This window comes from Corapipo altera, unplaced genomic scaffold (genome assembly GCF_003945725.1).
Source record: "Corapipo altera isolate COAL_440 unplaced genomic scaffold, ASM394572v1 1, whole genome shotgun sequence".
In the NCBI taxonomy this organism is placed as follows: Eukaryota; Metazoa; Chordata; class Aves; order Passeriformes; family Pipridae; genus Corapipo; species Corapipo altera.
The window spans coordinates 27,737,973-27,758,424 of record NW_020884873.1 but is presented as its reverse complement, the minus strand read 5'-3'; the positions used below and the strand labels follow the sequence as shown (position 1 = coordinate 27,758,424).

Genomic DNA, 20,452 nt, shown 5'->3' with positions numbered 1-20,452 from the left:
GGATTCTTGAGAAATTTAAACATGGGATTAGCACAAGAATGCCAGCTAGCTAATCAGGGCACAGTCCTCAACAATTAGCTTCTTACAACACCATAAGCACAGCCTTTTTCATGCCTTATCTTTCAGTACATCTCCCTGAAAATCAGGATTAATAGTAAAGTTCCCATTAGGAGCACGTCTAAGCAGCAGTGTATAAGAGCAGATACGTAAGTCTTTATGTATTTTATAGTTCCAATGTAATCTGAAATAGTAGCTGACAAAGACACAATTTTTGGCTTCGATAACTTTTACTGTGAACAGTGATCATTTCATCATAGTTAAGTCATGTTTAGAAAATTTAAACAAGCTGTTTGATTACTCTAGGAAGCATGGAATGGTTTGCTCAAATCAGTACCATCTGTGGACAGAAAAAGTTGGGGGAATTTTAGTCATTCTTGAGGAATGGAAATCTGATTCTCCATGCTAGAGTAATTGTAATCCTCTTTGTATCTGTAACCCAATAGCATAGCTGTCTTGAAATTGTCTGTGAACACAGTCATCAAGTGCAAGAGATACTATGCCACTGGGTGTCACTCCTCTTCACTGTGGCCCTAGGTTCAAACTTCTTTGATGTGCTCCAGATTCAGATCACATCTTTTCTTTGTCCTAATGAGTGATTATATTTATATTTGATATGTCCATGTAAGCAAGGAGATAAAATGATCTTGATTTTATACTGAATAATGTTTAAGGCTCTGGTTTCATTTTAAAGGATTGTCTAGGCACTGGCAGAGAAAATTTTTCTGTGAATTTTGCTGGCTGACCCTTTATTTTGTGAGCTCAAAATATTTTGTTTGTATGGGTCTTAGTAAACTGGAAAATTACAGCATTAAATAGCTACAAAAGCTTTTGTCTGAAAGAAGAAATGGTTGTCTAATCTGTCTGTTATGACGATACCTGCAAGTTTATCTTTAAAAATGATAATTTTCATGTAGTTTTACTTGCAGATAATCACAGACATCACCTTCATCCTCATGAGGGTAATGTGTATGAGCTCCCATTGTAGTCAGTGGGAAAAAGTACAGATAGAAAGAGAAATAATTTCTCAGCCTTCCATTCTTTTCCCCACTCTTGGTGAGTTTGCCTCTTTTCCAAATACAAGGAAAGCTCATGGAGGCTGGATTTATTAGACCTCTCCTGGTCTGCTTGAGAGCCCACAAATCAGAGCCACTCTCATTTAGTCTGATATAATTTCTAGTTCTATGAAAGCCAAGCATCTTTTCCCTCTAAATTGCTAACTCTCAGTTCTTTCTGAAGTCTTCTGTGTTGAAACTAGGGGAACAAAGTACTATCTTTAAAGAAGGAAAGCCCACCATGCTGTCTAGAATATGGGCACTGCTCATTTTACACCTGTGACTAGCCTCTTTAACCTGCCTTGTTTTAAGTGCAGAGACTGCAGTTGTGCCAGCCATGGCTCTACCAGCTGCACGTTTGAGCAAGTGAAGGTACATATTTCCATATGAACCTCCTATTAACAGTCAGCAAGCAACCAGTTACTATCTACTTCATTACAAGCCCCTGTTTCAGTATTGGAATGTAGCCCAATAATCAGTTTTCAGCAGATAGAAGTTAGTAATGGGAGACTGAGAGGCATTAAAGCCAATTGTTTCCATCTCCATGTTGCATACTTTCACACTTTTATTCCAAACTCACCAGTGATGGCTGTTCCTATCACAGCAAGAGTTCCTGGAGTTGTGTCTGGGAAGGTGAGGTCATACTTCTTATCAAAAAAAGAGTGGTAATCCCCTCTGAGTGAGAAAAAGAATTTAATTTTCTTAAATTCTTTTTATTTTTACCTGTTCTGATATCTTTGGAATTTCTGACTTGATTTTTAATTCCTGGAATACATCGTATTGGACCTTAAAATACTTTAACTCAACTTCAGAGTGAGACTGGGTGATAATTTTTTTTCACTCAAATAGTTTTATCCATTCTATCCTACATTTTATCGTTGTCATAATTGAGTGTGTATTTTTTGCGATGTCTTAGCAGATATTAATAGCTTATATTACAATAGAGTAAGGGTTTTTTAGAGGAAAGATACAGCTGTATTCTAGTAGCAATTTAGGATTTCTCTGCCTTTATTTTCCACTAATTAATGGTCAAATTAAGCCTTTTCTTGTAATTTAGACAAACAGCTATTACAGCTTATAGAGTTTTTATGAAAATATTGCAGTGTTTAGTTTTTTTTTTCGAAAGTGGATAAGCAGGGTATTACTTCTCCAAATCTGTTCACATGCAAAAATGATACTGCATGTTTTGGGTTTTTTTACGACTTTCTGTACTTATCTTTATGCTAATAACAGCAGAGCAAAACAACTTTAATTTTGATAACATGGGCTGTAATGATGGAAGTTGTCTTTGGTGAAGACTTTTTCTTAGTCAATTTGTTCTTGTTCTGTGTTTGGCTAGCTTATAGCAGGTTGGGAGCATATGGGGCTGTTGCATGCTGTGATGTTGTGTACTTATGTGTGACAGCTGAGTGGAAGGACAGGGGAAGGGCCTACGGTTCTTTGTCTGGTCCCTCTCCTGCAGACTCCACCTGCTTTGAACTCATTTCGAGGGATTTTAATTTCTCAACCTTTTCACCATCACAGCTTGGTTTAACTCATAATTTACACTTCTTGTTAAATATTCATATTTAGTGAAGAAGTTTCAGCTTGTTATATTCTGATGATTTCAACAAACAAATTGTTGCAGAAAAAAAGCAGAGATCAGATATTCCCACAAGGCTCAAAAAAAAAGAAAAAGGAAGGTTTTCTCTTTCTTCCCCAGTAATGTTGGTCTGGGATTCTTTTCTTCTTTATGTAAGCCTTGGGACTTCTTCAGTTTCAGTTTGAGGGTGTATCGTGTGTTTTTCTTTGACCAGTGATACCTCTTCCCCCAAAGACTTAAAGCACTCTTTAAAGCTAAGTGCACAAAATGATTTCTGAGCTGATTGGCCAGCACAGTTTTTGCCACAGAGAGTATTGGTATTATCTTACAGAGTCTTAGAGATAATATTAGCTTACTGTATGATTATGTGATATAGCACAAAACCATATGTTGCATCTAGTCTATGAGAGCTGGGAGTACACTGTTGACTCAATATAGATAGAGTAAATGTGTACACATGTGTATGTATGTACATAACGTGCAGTACTTCTGTCTCCATGGGCATGAATATAACCTGTATACTCATATATACCTATGTGTATAAATAAAGGATGTATGGAAGCAGCATTTATGGGAAATTTCTTCTTTTTTTACTCTGTATTGTGATGTATTCAGCTCCTTCTGTCAGTGTTCTTTTAATTTGTTATTTGCCGAACAACTTGTAAAGCGCTTATATAACGCTAGGAAAACATATTGTGTGTATTGATACTTTCCATTCAGAAGGTGAAACAGGAGACTTATGTAATCTCGAGGAATTACGTGAGGATTTCATATGTTACCAAGAGAGAGAGAGAAATGAATATTTCTAAGTGAGAAGTGAAGAAGCCCAGTTAGCAACTGCACTAAAAGATGCTATGGGTAGGCAAAAAATAACTTTGCTTGATATTCCCTCTCTCAATTGAGACGTAGCCCCAAATGTAGTAACAGGAATGTCACACCTCTCAAAGCTGCCCCTGCATGCCACACCTGAAAGTATTATTTTTTATTTCAAAAACTGTTGTAAATGTACGACACCTATATATGTACAGCGTGATTTATGCCAGTGGAATTACTTCTTGTTAACCATATGAAGTTGAATCTTCGTCTTTAGACATGCTTATAAAAATGGTTTTTTTTAACACTGGATAAAAGGATTATAGTTGCAATCACTTTTTATTCAAATTAAGATGTCTTACAACTGTTTTAATCTGCAGTTCCTAGTGCTCCCAGGGATATTGTTTTTTCCAATGTGCAATCAACAAGTGTGACTTTGAATTGGAGAACACCAAAATCTATCCTTGGCTACTTTCAAAACTACAAGATTACCACACAGCTACAATCTGTCCACTGCAGTGACTGGGAAACTAAGGAATGTGTTGAATATGAGATGCATCAATATTTATATGAAAATGTGATGGACGACTGGATAGAAGACACAGTGTATGGACTGAAAAAATACAGATGGTACAGATTTGCAGTTGCTGCCAGTACGAGTGTTGGTTATGGCAGTTCTTCACCTTGGATTTCAACACAAACACTTCCTGGCCGTAAGTAAGGATATCTCCCATGTCTCATAATGCTGTAACAATGTGATATTCACCTAAATAAGAAAGAACACTTGGTAGCAAGTTATTTCTTCATAGACCTACAATATTGGTGAAGTTAATAAGGATTTATTTCAACTCTTCAACTATGAAACATCATGATATAAATCATGTGGTAGGTATACATACTTAACACTTCTCGATATTTTAATGCCTTTTGTATGCTCTATTTTATTTACTGCTTACTTAGCACCAATTTCAATCCTTAGCAATACTCCATGTCTAGACTTGGTAAGTCTAAATTTTGGCTAATTTGGGTTGCCGTGCCATTTTCAATACATCTTCACATGTGGGGCGTGCCAATGAAAAGTACTCCTTTTTTAATTCTTTGACTAAAAGTCTGTTAATCAACATTGTAACACTTTCCTGAAGTTCTGATGTATGTTCCTGGCAATATAATTTAAGCAATAGTTTCAGAGGAATTAGAGATTTCTTTCCAAGGCCATATACACCTATGGAGTTTATAAATCACAGTAGCCATGTAACTTGTAGAGGATTGCCATGACACATATTAGAACTCTCATGCCTTAGCTGAGGACTGAAGATTCCAAGTAAGAGAAGAGGTGTCACGGATAAGTTATCATTAAATATTTGAGAGAAGGGGATGTGAAACATGTATTATTTAGGCAGTTGTCATGGGGACAAATGACCTTCCCTACCAGTTTGCAGCCATCCTAGGTCAGAGAATATCTGAGATCCAGCCTCTGACTGAATCACAGCTCCTTCACTTATTTCCCCGCACAAAGTAATAATAATGGAGATACCAAGGACTTTAACAGCTGTGTACCAGGGATTACTCAAGAGCCCACATATTTATTTTGTTCCACTCATGTTTTTAAAATCATTTGATGTGAACGCAGGAGGCTTTTATGTAATGTTCCTTTTAGTATCTATGCACTCACTGAACAATAGTACATCCATCTATCTTTAAATACCTCACATTTCTCTACTAAGTAAGCAAATATTGTCACCTTCATTTGCAGATGACAAATTGAAATAGAGAAATTCTAAACCCAAAGGGCAAAGAGATTTGGACACCATGATAGTAAACATCATAACAGCCTGTTTTTCATGTAAAGCACAGAAGCAGTCCTTTGGATTGAGAAGTACTGGCATCAGCTGCAGAGTCATTCTCATGTGTATGTACTTCCTTTGTCCAGTGACTCTTATGGGGATGCTCGGCCTGTAAATTAATGCAATATTTTAATTGAGGGAGAAGAAAAAACCCCAAGTAAACCCAGACGGAGCAGAAAACAACTAACAGAAGTTGTGCAACTCTTGAGCCAGAAGGTCTAGGGAGATGCCTTACTATTAAATTTATAGAATTTAGTTGCTGACATACACAAATACTTGTTTTCAAAAAATTGTTACTGAGTTTAGAAAAGTTGGGGATTAAAGCTGGACAGAAAAGCAATAATTAAAACACATATAAATGCATAAAATTAGGATCCTCTTTATTATTTACTGTCTAGACAGTGATAATTTGCTTTAAGAAAGAACTAGTTTCCTGTCAGTCTCACTGAGAAGATGGTAGTTAAAATTATAAAAATCTCATTAGACTGCACAGGCCCTTTCCATGCCAATACAGTGTCATTCTCAGCAGTAGCTCCTCTGCATGCTCTATTAGACAGTTTAAAAGTGGTGGGGTAGAAGTAAAAAAGTTCCATCTGTTCTTCCAGCCCAAGTGTTTGGGGCTGTGTCTGTGACGAGGGAAGTAGGCAGCAACAAATTTCCTGTGAGCTAAATGGTGACACATCAGGAGATAAGCTGCCTATAAAACACACCTCTGTGGAGTCAAGGAAGCATGGGCACTATTTCAGATATTGTGGCTGGGTGCTGTTCTTTTTCCTGGGATAATGGCAATCAGCTGAGGAGTTAAAAAAGAAGAAGCTGACATGTCACAGCTGGGTAGCCAGCTGGAAACTCCATTGTGCTTCAGCGGTGCTGGGAGCCTCCCTGAGCAGTGGCTGATCTTTAGCAAGGGCAGTTCTCTAGCTACTTCATACATGGCAAAGACTAGACTTTAGAAATACTGCTAAACAGACTAAAGAAAACCTTAGTTCCCCTCTTTCTTTTGCAAAACCTGTATCAGGAAAGAAAAATTTGGAATGAACCAAACAGACTCAGTACTCTGGGCAGCCTTGCAGAATGTATCCAGCAAACAGGTGTTGATCCCCTCTCCTTTCCCTCGTGGACAGGGCCAAGCATCCTCTGGATTAGCCTGCTGATACACAGCCAATATACATGGTCTGTTAGGGCTTAAGGGTGCTTAGCTGCTATGTAAAATACCCTGAGTACTTAGCCTATAAAATCAACGGGAGTTGTGTTTGCAGGTTTGAGGGCAGAAGTTAGCCACTGTTTTACTTGATTTTCAAGAAATGCCTCTGTAAAGCATTGGTTCTCCTGAAGGTAAAGTTACCTTGGTTGTGAAATAATTGTCAAATGTTTTTCTTCATAATTCATTGAGTTCTCATAAATTTGTGTTTCTCTCAAACCTAAAGAAAATATTATAGGTATTATATTCATATTCAGGAAGTTACAGCATTTAAGATGAAAACTGTTAAACTAATTTCCCAGAATATAAAGAAAAGAAACTTCAACAGCAGCAAAAATTACATAACAGAAATCCTGAGTATTTTTCGCAAGTGCTGAGGATTTGACTGTTGTGCTAGAGCAGAAATACCTATTCAGAATAATAATTCTGAATATCCAGTGACTAAGGTGAGGATCTTTGCTTGTTTGTTTCAGTTTTTCATTATGAAGGCAAATGTAAGGCTACAGGAATTATTTTTAAGATTCTTTAACCCATTTGCAAGTTTCAAGCAAAAAATGATGGCAGTGTTCTGTACTGAGAGTGGTTATAGAGTTACTCCATGGAAAATGTTATAAGTTTTTTAGTACAGTCTGGTTCTCACATCACACAGATAACCTATTCAGCCTTCTGTCTTACAGATTATCCTCACAGGAATTGTCCTATTGTCTCATAAAATAGTTTGATGGCCCTGTTATTACTTACCTGATTGATTACCCAGGAGACAAATCTAGTCTGCAAGATTAAATATTTTCATTATAACTTAGATTTATATAGTTACCAGCACATAATAACACAGTGTTGACTCACTGTAAGGGAAAGGACAAGAAATGTTTTACATAGCTAAGGAAACTTTATTTGCTCACACCTGCACTTACCCTGACCTTCACTTTTGCATTTATAAGGAGAATAAGATAGGCCAAACTTCTGTTTTCTAAGAGAAAAATAATTCTGGAAGGTCGGTGTTAGATGGAAGATGAATGACAGTGAGATCATTGACCTCATTTTGGATCTCGTACAGTTACACAATGCAATGCTTTCTGGTAAACTGCCAAGTCTCCTAATGCCAGGATATACTGAGGTACAAAGGAAAACCCCAGATGTTCGAATATCCCACAAATGCTAGGACATAGATGCATGGGGCAGAGGGTTATGCTTCTCTTTTCAGCACCTTCTTTCCCAATCCCTGCTGATGCCCAGTTGCTTGGTACTATTAAAGATGAAAAGTATCTGTGATGAAAAGTAATGAGATTTCATGTCTTGTTATATGCCCTTTCTTCTGGAAAGTTTTGCCTGAGAGAACTTGTTTTAATTTGTTCCTTTCATTTCCTCAGAACTAAACACTGGAAAGTAAATATGGCCGAATATAGCTGTTTAAATATAGGTAAAAGTAACCTGAATGATTATAAAATTAGATAACTGAAACACACACTTAATTTTTGTTGGTAAAAGTGCTGATCTTAACCAAACTGGCAACCAAGAATTTCTGTTAGAAAACTGGAGTATTCAGTCTTATTTTTGAGGATTATGCTAGATGATGGGCTATCCAGACTTATCTTCAAACTAACGCGCTTAACTGCTGCCTTAGCACCAGGACACAGATGGATGGGAAAGATGACCCTGACCTCCATAAGACCCACATTCCTGTGCAAGGATAGAAGCATGATAATCAGGAAATGATGGTTATTAGTTACAGAAAATGCATTATTGTGAAAACCAGGAGAAAAGTGCTTATGAGAGGAAGTGATTGGATTATGGGGGAATGAGAGAATAAGACTAGGTCATTTCTACTGAGTAAATTGCTGTGATTTATAAGAGAAAGAGTGTAGTGATATGGCCTCATATTGACTAGATTAATTTCACAAGCAAACCCCTATCAGAATATGGCAGTTATCCACTGAAATCAAACACAGTTTTAAAAAAGATGTTTTTTGTAAGACGTGAGAGATGTCAGACACCTTTAATTTTGTAGCTTTCTTTCTAATTATACGTTATTTTAGAAAATATTCCTACATTTTAGTATGATTTGGTTAATGTCTGATATTTTACTTTTCATTGTGAAAATTAACCAGCTATTAATCCTTAGATATATTTTAGATGAGTATCTTAAATATAACATATTCAATCTAAATTTTATTACAAAGATCTAAAAATGCATCAAGTGTAAACTACATATGGAAATTACCCATATGGTTGGGTAATTTGTAGATTAGATTATGCTTTAAAATTTCACACCATTGTTGTCTAATGCATAAATGTAAAGTGACTCCTGAAAAAATTCTGAGATTAAATGCTCCATTAGTTCTGTGAAAAGTAATTGTCTTTGGAAACTTGCTTGGTTTGAAAACTAAGGCTCAATAAGCTACAAATATAATTTTATACTCTTTTCCAGACATTTCATTTTGCAATAAAGCTAATAAATACCACTGCCATAGTTACTGAAAGCATTGTTTACTCTGAAAGAAACTGTTTGAGCAACAAGTCTGTCATGCATTACCTGAAAATAAACTTTATTTGTGCTTGTTCTAATTTTCAGGTAACAAGTTTGCCCTTGTATTTTGTTTTATCTCTTGTAGCTCCCACTTGACAGCCAGCCTTCACTGAGCACTCTCCTCTTTCACCACCCCTCATGTACTCACAGTTTGTTCAGTTACACTCTTCATTCAGTTGTTCCATGCTATTCAATATTTTTGGGGACTGCTTCCAATGGTTGAATTTGATCCTGCCTATAAAGTCTTGTATATTGCTGTTAATCCCAGCACAGCAATCTAACTCCTATATCTAACACCCTAAACTCATCATAGCACCTTTTTTACTCCCAAATCTTCCTGTTTTATTCTGCAGCTGTGGTGCCAAATTTGTAGTGTAAAGGTTTATTGTTTTCCTCATTAATCTTTCATACATAATTTCAATAGCTACATACTTCATTCCATGTTCTTTTTCCTTTTCCTACCATGTTTTCCTCCTAAAAAACTAAGTAACCTTGTATATCCTCCAATTTTTTCCTCATTAAACCCTCTTACATAATGATTAATGGTACCAAGCCACATATTCCTGCATTAATTTTGTTTTAGAAAAGAGACTGTACCTTCTAGTTAGAATAGGTATGATCACTTTAATAATGTTTTTATAACATACTGTTAACTGATATGTATATTTTTTGGTAGATTATAAAAAAGACACCATGAACCCAAGTTCCGGAAATATGTCCAAATCTGTTGCTTCTATAACAGGCTGTTCAGTGATACTTACCACAGTTGTCTTTTTCTTGTAGTAAACCCCCCAAAAAGGCACCATGGAGCCAAGTTCTGAAGTTATCTACAAATCTGTTGTCACTTCTATTCCAAGTTCGGTTTTCCTGAAATTTAAAATGGTCATTATGAAAAAGTAATACCACTTACTGAGAACTACTGTGTTGTTATTATAGTTTCATTAATTTCTTATCCATGAATAAGAAATAACTAGTTAATTCACATATCACCTTGACAAAAGGAAATTTTAGGGAAATCCCATTTCTTAATGTGAACATTCTTTCCCTCTTTATATTCCTACCACTTTTTTGTGTGTGTTTTCTGGAATTTCTAAACATGTTAAGAATAAATTGAAAGGAAATGTAGAAAGTTATTTCTACTTGTACTCTCCAACATTGCAGGAAATTTTTTCTAGCATGCAGAAAATCAGGTATTTTCACAATTTCTTTTCTTTGAATGATTCATTTGACATAAACAAATATAATTTGTCTAAATAGTTATATATATTTTGCTTGTGTCATGTAAAATTAATACAAAGAACTTGTAATTCAATAATCCTATAATTTCAATTTAAGATGCAGTTGTAGGCAGTTCATACTCCAAAAAAGTCATAGTGGTTACAATGAAAGATGTTTCTAAATCACATGGTATGCTTTACAGGTGAAAAAGGAAAAAAAAAAGTTATAATTATTTAGGCAGTTTATTAAGGTAAATGTGTGAAAAAAAATGTTATTTTCAAATCTCTATTGGCCACTAAAATTATTGGGTTATTTTTTGTGTACTTCTTTGGCCATGATTTACATGCATAGTTTTTTCTACAGCTCCAGATGGTCCTCCAGAAAATGTGACTGTTTTAGCTACATCTCCTCACAGTATTAATATCAGCTGGAGTGAACCTACCATCATCACAGGACCAACATGCTACCTCATAGACGTTACCTCAGTAAGGCAACTCAGTTTTGCTGTTAGTAGTTATATAGATGTTTGATCATGTAAATATCACAGCAGGTTTCCTTACAGAAATTACAGGACAGAAATAACTGTTTAAAAAAAAATTTGACTGTGTCTATTTCCACATAAATTCCATACAAGAATTAATTTTAGATTTATTAATTTCTTAATGGGAGATAGATTAATTACTTCATATTAAAATATGTGTGCTAGTAAGAGTTCTTGGAGAAAAAAATGTAGCTATAAATGTACACAGGAAAACAGTAGCTGAGCTTTGTGAGTTCTTTCTTCTTCAAAGGAAGGAAAGGGTCATCGTAGTGATTTTACAAACCAAAGTGGAGGGCCCAGCAAAAGGAAATGACCTGTACAAAGTTACATGGCACCAGAGGGCAAACTTTAAATTCAAACTAGATTTCCCACTTTGCACTTGGTGCTCTGTCCATCAGATTAACTGTATTTTGGTAGCACAACAATAACACTTCTTTCTCCTTGATCTTTATAACAAAAAAAAAGCTGACATAAGAGAAAAGATCTAGTGGCCTTTCTCTTTTCATCCTCTACTACTCTTACAAAACTCTTTAAAACCACCACTAATAAACCTAATTTCCTGCCCTGTGGCAAGATATGCAACTTTCCAAGTTCAAGCACATGAGAAGTAGGATATAGGTTCCTTGTTCTGCCAAAAACTATACAGACAGGGCTATCAGCAAAAATAGGAAGTAGTGTACCAGACATTACCCAGGAAAAGTTGTTTGCAGTTTTAAAACTTCTAAAGTAGTCTGTTAGATAGTAGCAAAAAAAATTATAAAAATTAAAGATTACTTCAAAATATTTAAGGCCTTTAAGTAAAAAGTTCTTTTAATTTTCTGAGAGTAAGACTGTGTGTGTATTTTCAATGTTTCTGAGTCTGTCAAAAGAATTACAGACATGCCAACATATTAATGCTGAGATTTTTGTGCAATCAAAATTTCTAAGGAGATCAGTAAAAAAATACAAATCATTTTTAAGCTACTCAGAAAAGTTACAAGAGAGACTAAAAAATGTGTAATCCTACAATTTTCTCTTCCTCTAACTTCATTGTACAAGATGTAGAGAGAAATTTGTTCAGTTCTGAAGATGCTTCCTACAGCAGTAGAATGGCAGGATGAAGGATGTACGACAGCAAGGGAAGTACTTATAGGGAAAGAATGATTCCTTGGCCCAATGTGTAGGTCACTAGAAACTAAATAACAAGTTTTATTTCTCTTTTAATAAAGTTAGAGAAGACTTCTTCCTTGTGAAAAGTTCCTGTCCCTTTTGACTAAACAGCACTGTAGTGCATTAACAGAAAAACAGATCATGGTTTTTATAAAACTTCCAAATTCAATTCTCAAATCTTGATTTTTTTTGTATTTAATATTTAATCCACTTGTATTTAAATAATTTCTTCTCTTTCTGATAATTCCTAAATAATAAACAGAGTATAATCTGATTCTACACACTGAAAATATTATAAATACCTTTTCAATATATGTTATAGTAAAATTCCTAAAGCAAGATGAACTATGGAATGTGAACTATTCCATGTGAACCTGCCAGCTTTTGGAAGGAACTTAAAAAACTGTTTTAAATCTTCAGTTTGGAAGACTTTGGTTTTTGTTTTACAAAGTGAGTTTGTTTGGGTTTTTTCCCCAATATATTTCAGGTAATCAGCTCTGTGTCTATGGATTCCTTGTAATCAGATGTTGTCTGTCTAATGCTCAGTAACTACAGGTGTCAGTTCTGTAGAAATTTGGTAGACAGACAAACCTATTACTTTGTAAAGGCCAATAAACCTGTCGCAATCTTTTTCAGTGAAAATTTTAGTATATATTTGATAGTCCCAGTGGGAAATTTTTATGAAGACTCCAAATTCCACAAACTTTACTAATTTTTATGTTTAACGGAGTATCTTTAAGGATTTATAAAAATAGGATCACCAAACAGAATACTTTAGGTTTCTACTCTGCTATGTAGTAAAAGTTAGTAATTAGTATTCATAACTCAATGTATTAGGGTTCTGCTTAAATTACTAGGATGTTCCTTGTAGTTTTGTAGATCAGAAAAACTAAAAAAATACTCCATTACTGTTCCTCAGAGTCATGTTTTACTTTGTCTTGCTGTCTACTATAATTAGAATAGTCCTGAATAAAATATTCCTGGAAGTGGGTAAGGAAAATGGAACTGAACCATTAAACTTCATGAAGAACAGAAATAAATTTAATAATGTAGCGCTGATTGTATTTTAGCTATTGTATAAATAATTATATGCCCGTTTTTTTTGATAGTCAAATAGAAGAAAGTGTTTCAGCTCTTGATGGCTATCCCAGGAAATGAATGTCTGTTTAATCCATCAGTTTAGTTCAGGTTAATTCTCAGTGGGGATATAAGGCTATCTGTCAAATAAAAGGTATGCTTGAGCTATTCTAATGTTTTATCAGGTGCATTTAATACTGATTTTGTTCAGTGGGAAAACTACTGTACAGCTACCTAATTCTCTTTTCAAATTACACACCAAAGAAACAATAATAAAAACATTATTAACTGAAGTAATGGGAATAGACATAAATAAAACTTTGTAAATGATACTTGATCAAACACTAGAAAAGATCCCGTTTTTTCCTTTTTTTCCTTTTTTGAGGCTACCATTAGAAGTGATTAATTGGATAAAAAGTCTAACAATGGATATTTGTCCGCAGAACTACAGATAATTTGATGTGTAAGGAGGATAGGTAGCCCAAAATGTAATCCAACCCGTAGTCTGCTTTAATACAGAAACAAATATACCTAAAGTATTCCTCACAAATTAATCATTACCCTTTCTCTCTAATGTCTGGTGCTGAAAATTGCTCAGCAACCCTCAATAGATTGTTATAGTTTCTAGCTAAACTCATAGTCATAGTTTTAGTTACTTATTTAGGTATATCATTGCAGTCCGTGTAATTTTTAATTCTGATTTTTTTTTTTTTGTGCAAGTAAAATTTCTATTTTCATGAACACTGTAAACAATGGATTATCTTCAATTTATTAACATGATTTTTTATATATTTCAAAGTCTCCTACCATCCCCCTTTTCTGGATTGAACCCAACATATTTTTGCTTTCCAGCTTTTCTAGTGGGAGAATGACTTCTTCCCCACTGTCTCATAAAAAGGGCTTCTATTAATATATCCCAAGAGGAATTGCACTTTCTGCAGTTGTATCCACATTATAAAATGCTGCCCAATTTTCTAGTTGTTTTTGTATTCCAAACAATTTTCTGCTATATGGCTGGTTATCTTCTGGATCTTTGCCTAGTTTGATTCCCATTTCAAATCACTACAGTTTCCCTGCCCACTGTGTACAAATCAGTTCATGCTTGCTTGGTGTAAGATGGTGCCAAGCAAACAGCCCCTTTCCTTAATCCCATTCTACAGGAAGTGACAAAGAGGCAACACATGGGTGAGATGGGAGTGTATTCCCCAGCACAGCTTTCTAGTCTTGGTAGCTGGAGAATTCTTGTGAATCCTTCTATGTAACTAGTTAGAAAAGAGGAAGTACTGAAGTTAAATAAGATGTTCAAATAGTAATTTCTTGGGTTTGGGTGTTTCAAGCCTTGTAACATTTTTTTTTATTCTATTCTTTTTTTACAGGTAGATAATGGCAACTATAAAGCTCAGTTTTTGAAGACAAAGGATGAGGTTAAAGTCTTAGAAATTTCTGATTTAAAAGCATTTACAAGGTATTCTGTAGTAATCATTGCCTTTACGGGGGATGTTAATGCTGCTCTCCTAGAAGGCAAGGCTAGTTCTCCAGTGATTGTCTCCACTTTTGAAGCAGGTTTGTATTTTTTCTACTTTGTATGGAACAAACTTTGCAGTTTTTTCTTTCATTTGACAAATAAATGAGAATTTTGAACACAAGGTGTGCTTTTAATACAGATTTGTCCTCACAATATTTTTTCTTTAATATTTAAAAATATTTCAGTCAACAAAAAAGGGATGGTTATGAATACTAAGATTTACCTTTACTTCTGCAGGGATCCTAACTTACTTCATGTAAAATTTTGATGTGTGGATTACTAGATTACTAGATTATTTCTATAGTCAATGAAGAAGGAAGTCCTATTTATATTAGCATGTATATATAAGATACCTCTCTTAGGCAGGGATGATTGCCTTGTGGAGGTGCCTGTTTCTCTTAAGAGACTGCTGAAAACTCTATACAACATGCTTGGTTTTGGTGCAAAATTGAAACATATAAAAACTACATGAAAGTGAATCCTACCATTTATAAATTGTACCTATATTGACTTGAGGACACAGTATGTGTATTCTCAGTGCAAGGAAGTTGCTAGTGAAGGCTCACAGGGTTCTATACTTGAGACAGCTGTTCCACAGACTCAAAACAATCTGGAGAATGAGCTACATATTAAGGTGACAAAAGTTTCTGATGTTATTAAGTTACTCAGAGAAATAAAACTGAGAGAAGAGAGTAAGGAACTGTATGAGGACCTCATGACACTGTGTTACAGAAAAGTAGACAGGATTGTCATTTGTTTAGAAAAATATAAATAGATGTACATGGGGAAGATGCAGTCCTAACTTTACATACATAGGTCATGGTTATGCTCTACTATCTTTGCTGGTTTTGAATAAAAATATTTTCTCAAAAGGTATTAAAGTTTAGTTTCATTCGAAGTATTTATCAACTGTGTCTCTACTGAGGTCAGCTGAAGGTCAACTTTTTTAGCTACATACTCAGGTTAATTTCAGATTTAAACATACTACACAGTGATTGTATTTATCATTTATCTTTCCTTTGATGTATGGAAATCCAAGGTCCCTAATCATATGATACGATATGAGTGTGTATATGTATATCTCTCCAGTGCCTTTAATAAGTTAAATTCTAAGGATTTCATAACCTGTCTATATCCCTGGAAGGTAATGTGGTCTTTTACTGTGGGAAAATTAAAGACTAAATTAGGTGCTAACTGGGTCTATCCTGAGACAGACAGTATCCTGTGATACCTGTTTTGGTAGTCCTTTCTCTTATTTAAATGTGTGATACATTAGGAGGTGCAGTAACCTTAGAGAGGAACTTTCTTTTTTCCATCTCATCCTGTCTCATCTGGTTTGTACAACCTAATGTATAGCTGAGTTAGGACCAGTTTACAAAGACTTGCTCCAGTGAAGCCTGAGTAAGCATTTGTTGGTTGGTATAAAAAAAAAAAGGAAATTATGACAACTGCATCTAAATCCTTGGCTGAATGTGTTGATTTCACTATTTAGAGGTCATGCTACATACTTGTCTGCTCAGGTAGAGCAATAAATATTTAGCTGCCTGAAAAGAATGTTACAGCCTTTTCTTTCAGATAGGGACAGTGGGAAAATGATTTATACCTTTGCTGTCTTGAGAATAAGCTACTGGAATAAGCATTTGACAAGAAACTACCTCTGGGAAAAATGCATTTGTGCTTGTGTCTGGGCATCAGCTAATGGGAATTTTTTTCCTAAAGAGTTAGCTGTGATAATCAGAGATTCTTTGGTACAGTGGCTTGTTTATACATTGGGAGGGAGCTTGCTGTTGACAGAGGGCTTTCAGAAAGTGATACTCACTGACACTTCTTACTTGTCAACCCATGCAAAGGTTTGTTTACCTCAGATGTATTTCAAGATATAATGATACCTTCAGGCTTTCTGAGTAGATAATCAGAAGAAATTTTTGAAATTTTTTAATAAAACCCAGAAAATATCAATGGAATAATACTGATGTGCAAAAAATATGATTTGTAGTTTTTCTGATTTTACTATAATAGTAATAGTTGTAAACTGATTAAGTGGATCATTGAGATATTTATTTCAGTGCCTGAAGACCCACCTAACAACATAACTTTTCAGAAGATACCAGATGAAGTAACAAAGTTCCAAGTAACATTTGTGCCACCATCTGAACCAAATGGAAATATTCAAGTGTATCAAGCTATGGTTTACAATGAAGACGATCCCGCTGCCATCCAGATCCACAACCTTAGTGTCATTGAAAAAAAAGATCAGTCAGTCACTGCCATGATAGAAGGACTAAAAGGAGGACATACCTATAATGTCAGCGTAAGAACTGATAGTTTTGCTTTTGATTTTTTTCTTTGATATGCGTGAGATTAGTTTGAATGGGGAACACGAACTTTGGCTGAATATGAGATTTACATGCCAAGAATGTTAGCTGGGGTGCAAAGAGAGGCAAGTCTGAGGAATGAGGGGAGCAATGAACAGGGTAGAGTGAGTGGGAGCAGGACACATCCCTAGTCCAGATGGCCAGTTCCTCGTCACAAGCACAGGACTAAATCTCTCTCTTAATCCGCTATTTGCATTGCTCGGTTGGCTCCCCTGAAAGGTCTGGTTCTGCAAGGGGAGCTTGCTAGGGGTATGTGAATGAAGTACTTTCAAACAGTCAGAAACTGGGACATAAGAGGAGGAACTAAAACTCTTCAAGTGGGCTTGTTTTCTCCTTTTTTTAAGAGCTACATTACAAGCGATGAAGGTGTTACTGTGCTTAGGATTATAAAGCAATATAAAGTAAGTTCTAGGAAAGTGTGAATGACAAAAGGAGTATTTTGACATTCATTGTTGCTTCAAGTATATCCAGAACTGGCCAATATGAAGCTCTTACAAATACTTATTAAGCAAGTGTTTGCTTTTTTAAAGGTATATGCAATTAATGGTGCTGGCGCGGGGCCGAAAATTCAATTGAAAATAACCATGGATATCAAAGGTATGTCTCATAAAATACTCTTTATCTGAAATCTTTATAAATGCTGAAGAAATTGCTGTGTACACAGCTGTGTGCCTTTGGCTATTATTTAGAGGCCACATAATGTAGGAAAAGGAATATGTAACTGATAGCCTTAAATTGTAGTGTTCAATTTTGTTGCATATTAATCATCATTTGCTATTGGTATCTGAACAATACTGTAAAGCATGTGCAGACTCAATGAAGTAATCATATTGAGTTCAATATTTTAATTATCATCAGGGAACAGCTTAGAATGGGACAGAGGTAAAGATAAATATGCAGTATAACAGTTGTCGAAATAAACAAAGTGAAATTAACTGAAAAACTAATAGTTTTCTCTTTTAATTGAAAACTGATGCACATAGACATTTATCAGAATATAGTTTTTAGAGTCTTAAGACATTAAGTAAAACATTAAGTCATCCCTGAAAACATGCTGGAGTTTTTTCATGCATAACACAGCTATGTGCCTGAACAATGTACCCGTAGTGAAAATATTGTAAAACAGAACTCTGTATTATATCTTTATTTAAAAACAGAACCACCAAGACCTAAAAAGAAACCAGTACCAGTTTATGATACCAATGGGGCATTACTCGTCACAGCTACAACAATTGCAATCAAAATGCCAATATGTTATTACAGTGATGATCATGGCCCTATCAAGAAGATACAAATTCTTGTTGTGGAAGCTGGAGGTAGAATTTTATACGTTCTCTTGAAAACTTTTTAAAGTTCAGACTGTTTGTCTTTTTTATTTCTTATCTTGGGTTTCAGTAGTTTCGCTTTAGAAAGCAGCTAACAAAGTCACTTTAGCTGTGCCAATAGCACTAAGAGGAAAGTATCTTTCACAATACTTATGGCCTGGGTGCTGGATTTTGAGAATGCTTGCCAATTAAGTGTCATCCACGCTGTTTGAAGCCACCAATATTATTCAGTCTCTACTTTTGTCATTATATTTCTTTATTTTCTATTTCCTTGAAATAGAAAGACCCAACATTTGACATTTGTGAAAGTTAAAAAATCTGAAACCTTTCTTTTTTTGGCAAGGTTATTCTTCTGTCACTATTAGTGTTGCCTGTAAAAGAATGCAGTCATGTGCAGTTGATATTTCCATTTCGTAATGGGGGCAGAGGGAGTTATATAAATCCCTTCTGTAGACTGTGGGTAAGAATGTTTATTCCCTTGTACGGACTGATGAACATTTACTGATATGAACACTGTTGTGAAACTCTTTTGAGTAATTGCTTACCAATATGAGTGGGAGTTTTATGATAGGACATCATATGATCAGGCTTACTTACCTAAGTCGGACAAATTCCAGGTATTTAATTCCCTTATTTTCCTTGGTTTCAAAGTATAGAAGTAAAGCATTCACATTAAGTGAACTCACATTATGCGGGGCCACCTTTTTCTGAATTTTGCATTTTACCACTAATCCTGAAGAAATTTACTTCGTAACTATTGCTGTGAAGATTTTATTGAACTGACAGATATGCAAACACCATGCTGAGAAAAATTTGGAGATTTTTCTCATAAGCTGCTAGGTACCATCCACTTATGCAAATCTACTGGTTTAATTTACGAAACAATGTTTACTGTCTTGAGTAAACACTTTTTACTGTCTTTGCTAGCTAGCCATGCTCAGTTTCAAGGTCAAGTGGCTTGCACAAGTAATATTCTCTACAGGTAGAGCTCCTGTGCAAAACTGCCCTTCAAATTTTCTAACTGTGATTCAGTTGACTTAGAGATAACAAAACATGCAGAGTGGATAGTAAAAGAAATTAGGGTTCAAGTGCAAATGCAGCTATAGACTTAGCTGTGTAAATAGCACCAGTAGCATGCTAAGCTCTTTAAAAAAATATTTTCCTATTTAACTTCTTCAATTACAGCCTGGTTAGAATGTAAATTGTATCTATTATTTCTTTTCTTGACAATAGCTCAGCATGATGGGAATGTTACTAAGTGGTACGATGCCTACTTCAACAGACCAAGGCCATATTTTACAAATGAAGGCTTTCCAAACCCACCATGTGTAGAAGGAAAAGAAGTTCTGAGTGGGAAAGAAGAGATTTATGTCATAGGTGCTGATACTACGTGTGTGATACCAGGCAGTCAAGATAAAATATGTAATGGTCCACTGAAACCAAGAAAGCAGTACCTGTAAGTACATTTGTCTTAGTTTGTCCAAGAGAAGGATTTAAGTGAAATATAGATTTATGCAAACACATAAAACATGTAGTTTAATTAGAAAAGGTGGAGATTGAAATAATCATCATGTGTTTCTAATTTTAATTTTTTTTGGCTGAGCATAAATATAGGAGACAAATTTTTTATAAAATTTTTCAAGCAACAAAAGGTGCTTACTGAGTTCTTAAATTAAATAAAGCCAAATTCAAGACAAGTAATTCACACAGGGTTTTTAATACATTCAGGATATTGACAGAATCCTTAATGTCTGTCATAATGTCCCTTTTGCAGGTGAATAATGATTCCAACTTATATTTTGCTAAAGCTAAAATTAGTTTTTAGTTTCTAAGTGAAACAATATTTAAGAAAATGCACATAAACTTTTATTTCATTAGTTTTCTTGCTTTTATTTCACAGATTTAAGTTCAGAGCAACTAACATTAAAGGACAGTTTACAGATTCTGACTATTCTGACCCTATCAAAACGTTAGGTAAGGAGAGCGTCATTTACTAAAGTATTTCTCTATTTCCAAGGGTCTAGACAATTCCATTTTTCTTTTTAGTACAGTGGTTTTCATGAAGTAAATAATCTCTATTTTTGTTGGACCTAGCTTGACTAAAATGGCTGAGGAAACCTATTTATTGCCTTGTATGTCCTCTTGAGGTTTCCAAGAGATTTT

At 35.0% G+C, this 20,452-nt stretch overlaps 1 protein-coding gene across 5 annotated transcripts in view; it reads left to right on the top strand.

Annotated features, from left to right (window-relative positions):
- PTPRQ (protein tyrosine phosphatase, receptor type Q) overlaps positions 1-20,452 on the top strand; it is a 118,530-nt gene that overhangs the window by 66,669 nt on the left and 31,409 nt on the right. For 3 of the 5 annotated variants that reach the window (XR_003531319.1, XM_027665731.1, XM_027665760.1), the window contains exons 36-43: positions 3,888-4,220; positions 10,661-10,782; positions 14,441-14,627; positions 16,656-16,900; positions 17,495-17,561; positions 18,122-18,280; positions 19,523-19,745; positions 20,190-20,263. Coding sequence is in view for 4 of the 5 variants with exons in the window: in XM_027665731.1 (XP_027521532.1) it covers positions 3,888-4,220; positions 10,661-10,782; positions 14,441-14,627; positions 16,656-16,900; positions 17,495-17,561; positions 18,122-18,280; positions 19,523-19,745; positions 20,190-20,263 (1,410 nt within the window). In the remaining variant the exon portion in view is untranslated. The remainder of the gene's footprint in view (positions 1-3,887; positions 4,221-10,660; positions 10,783-14,440; positions 14,628-16,655; positions 16,901-17,494; positions 17,562-18,121; positions 18,281-19,522; positions 19,746-20,189; positions 20,264-20,452) is intronic. The other 2 variants (XM_027665740.1, XM_027665752.1) reach the window with 2 other exon arrangements.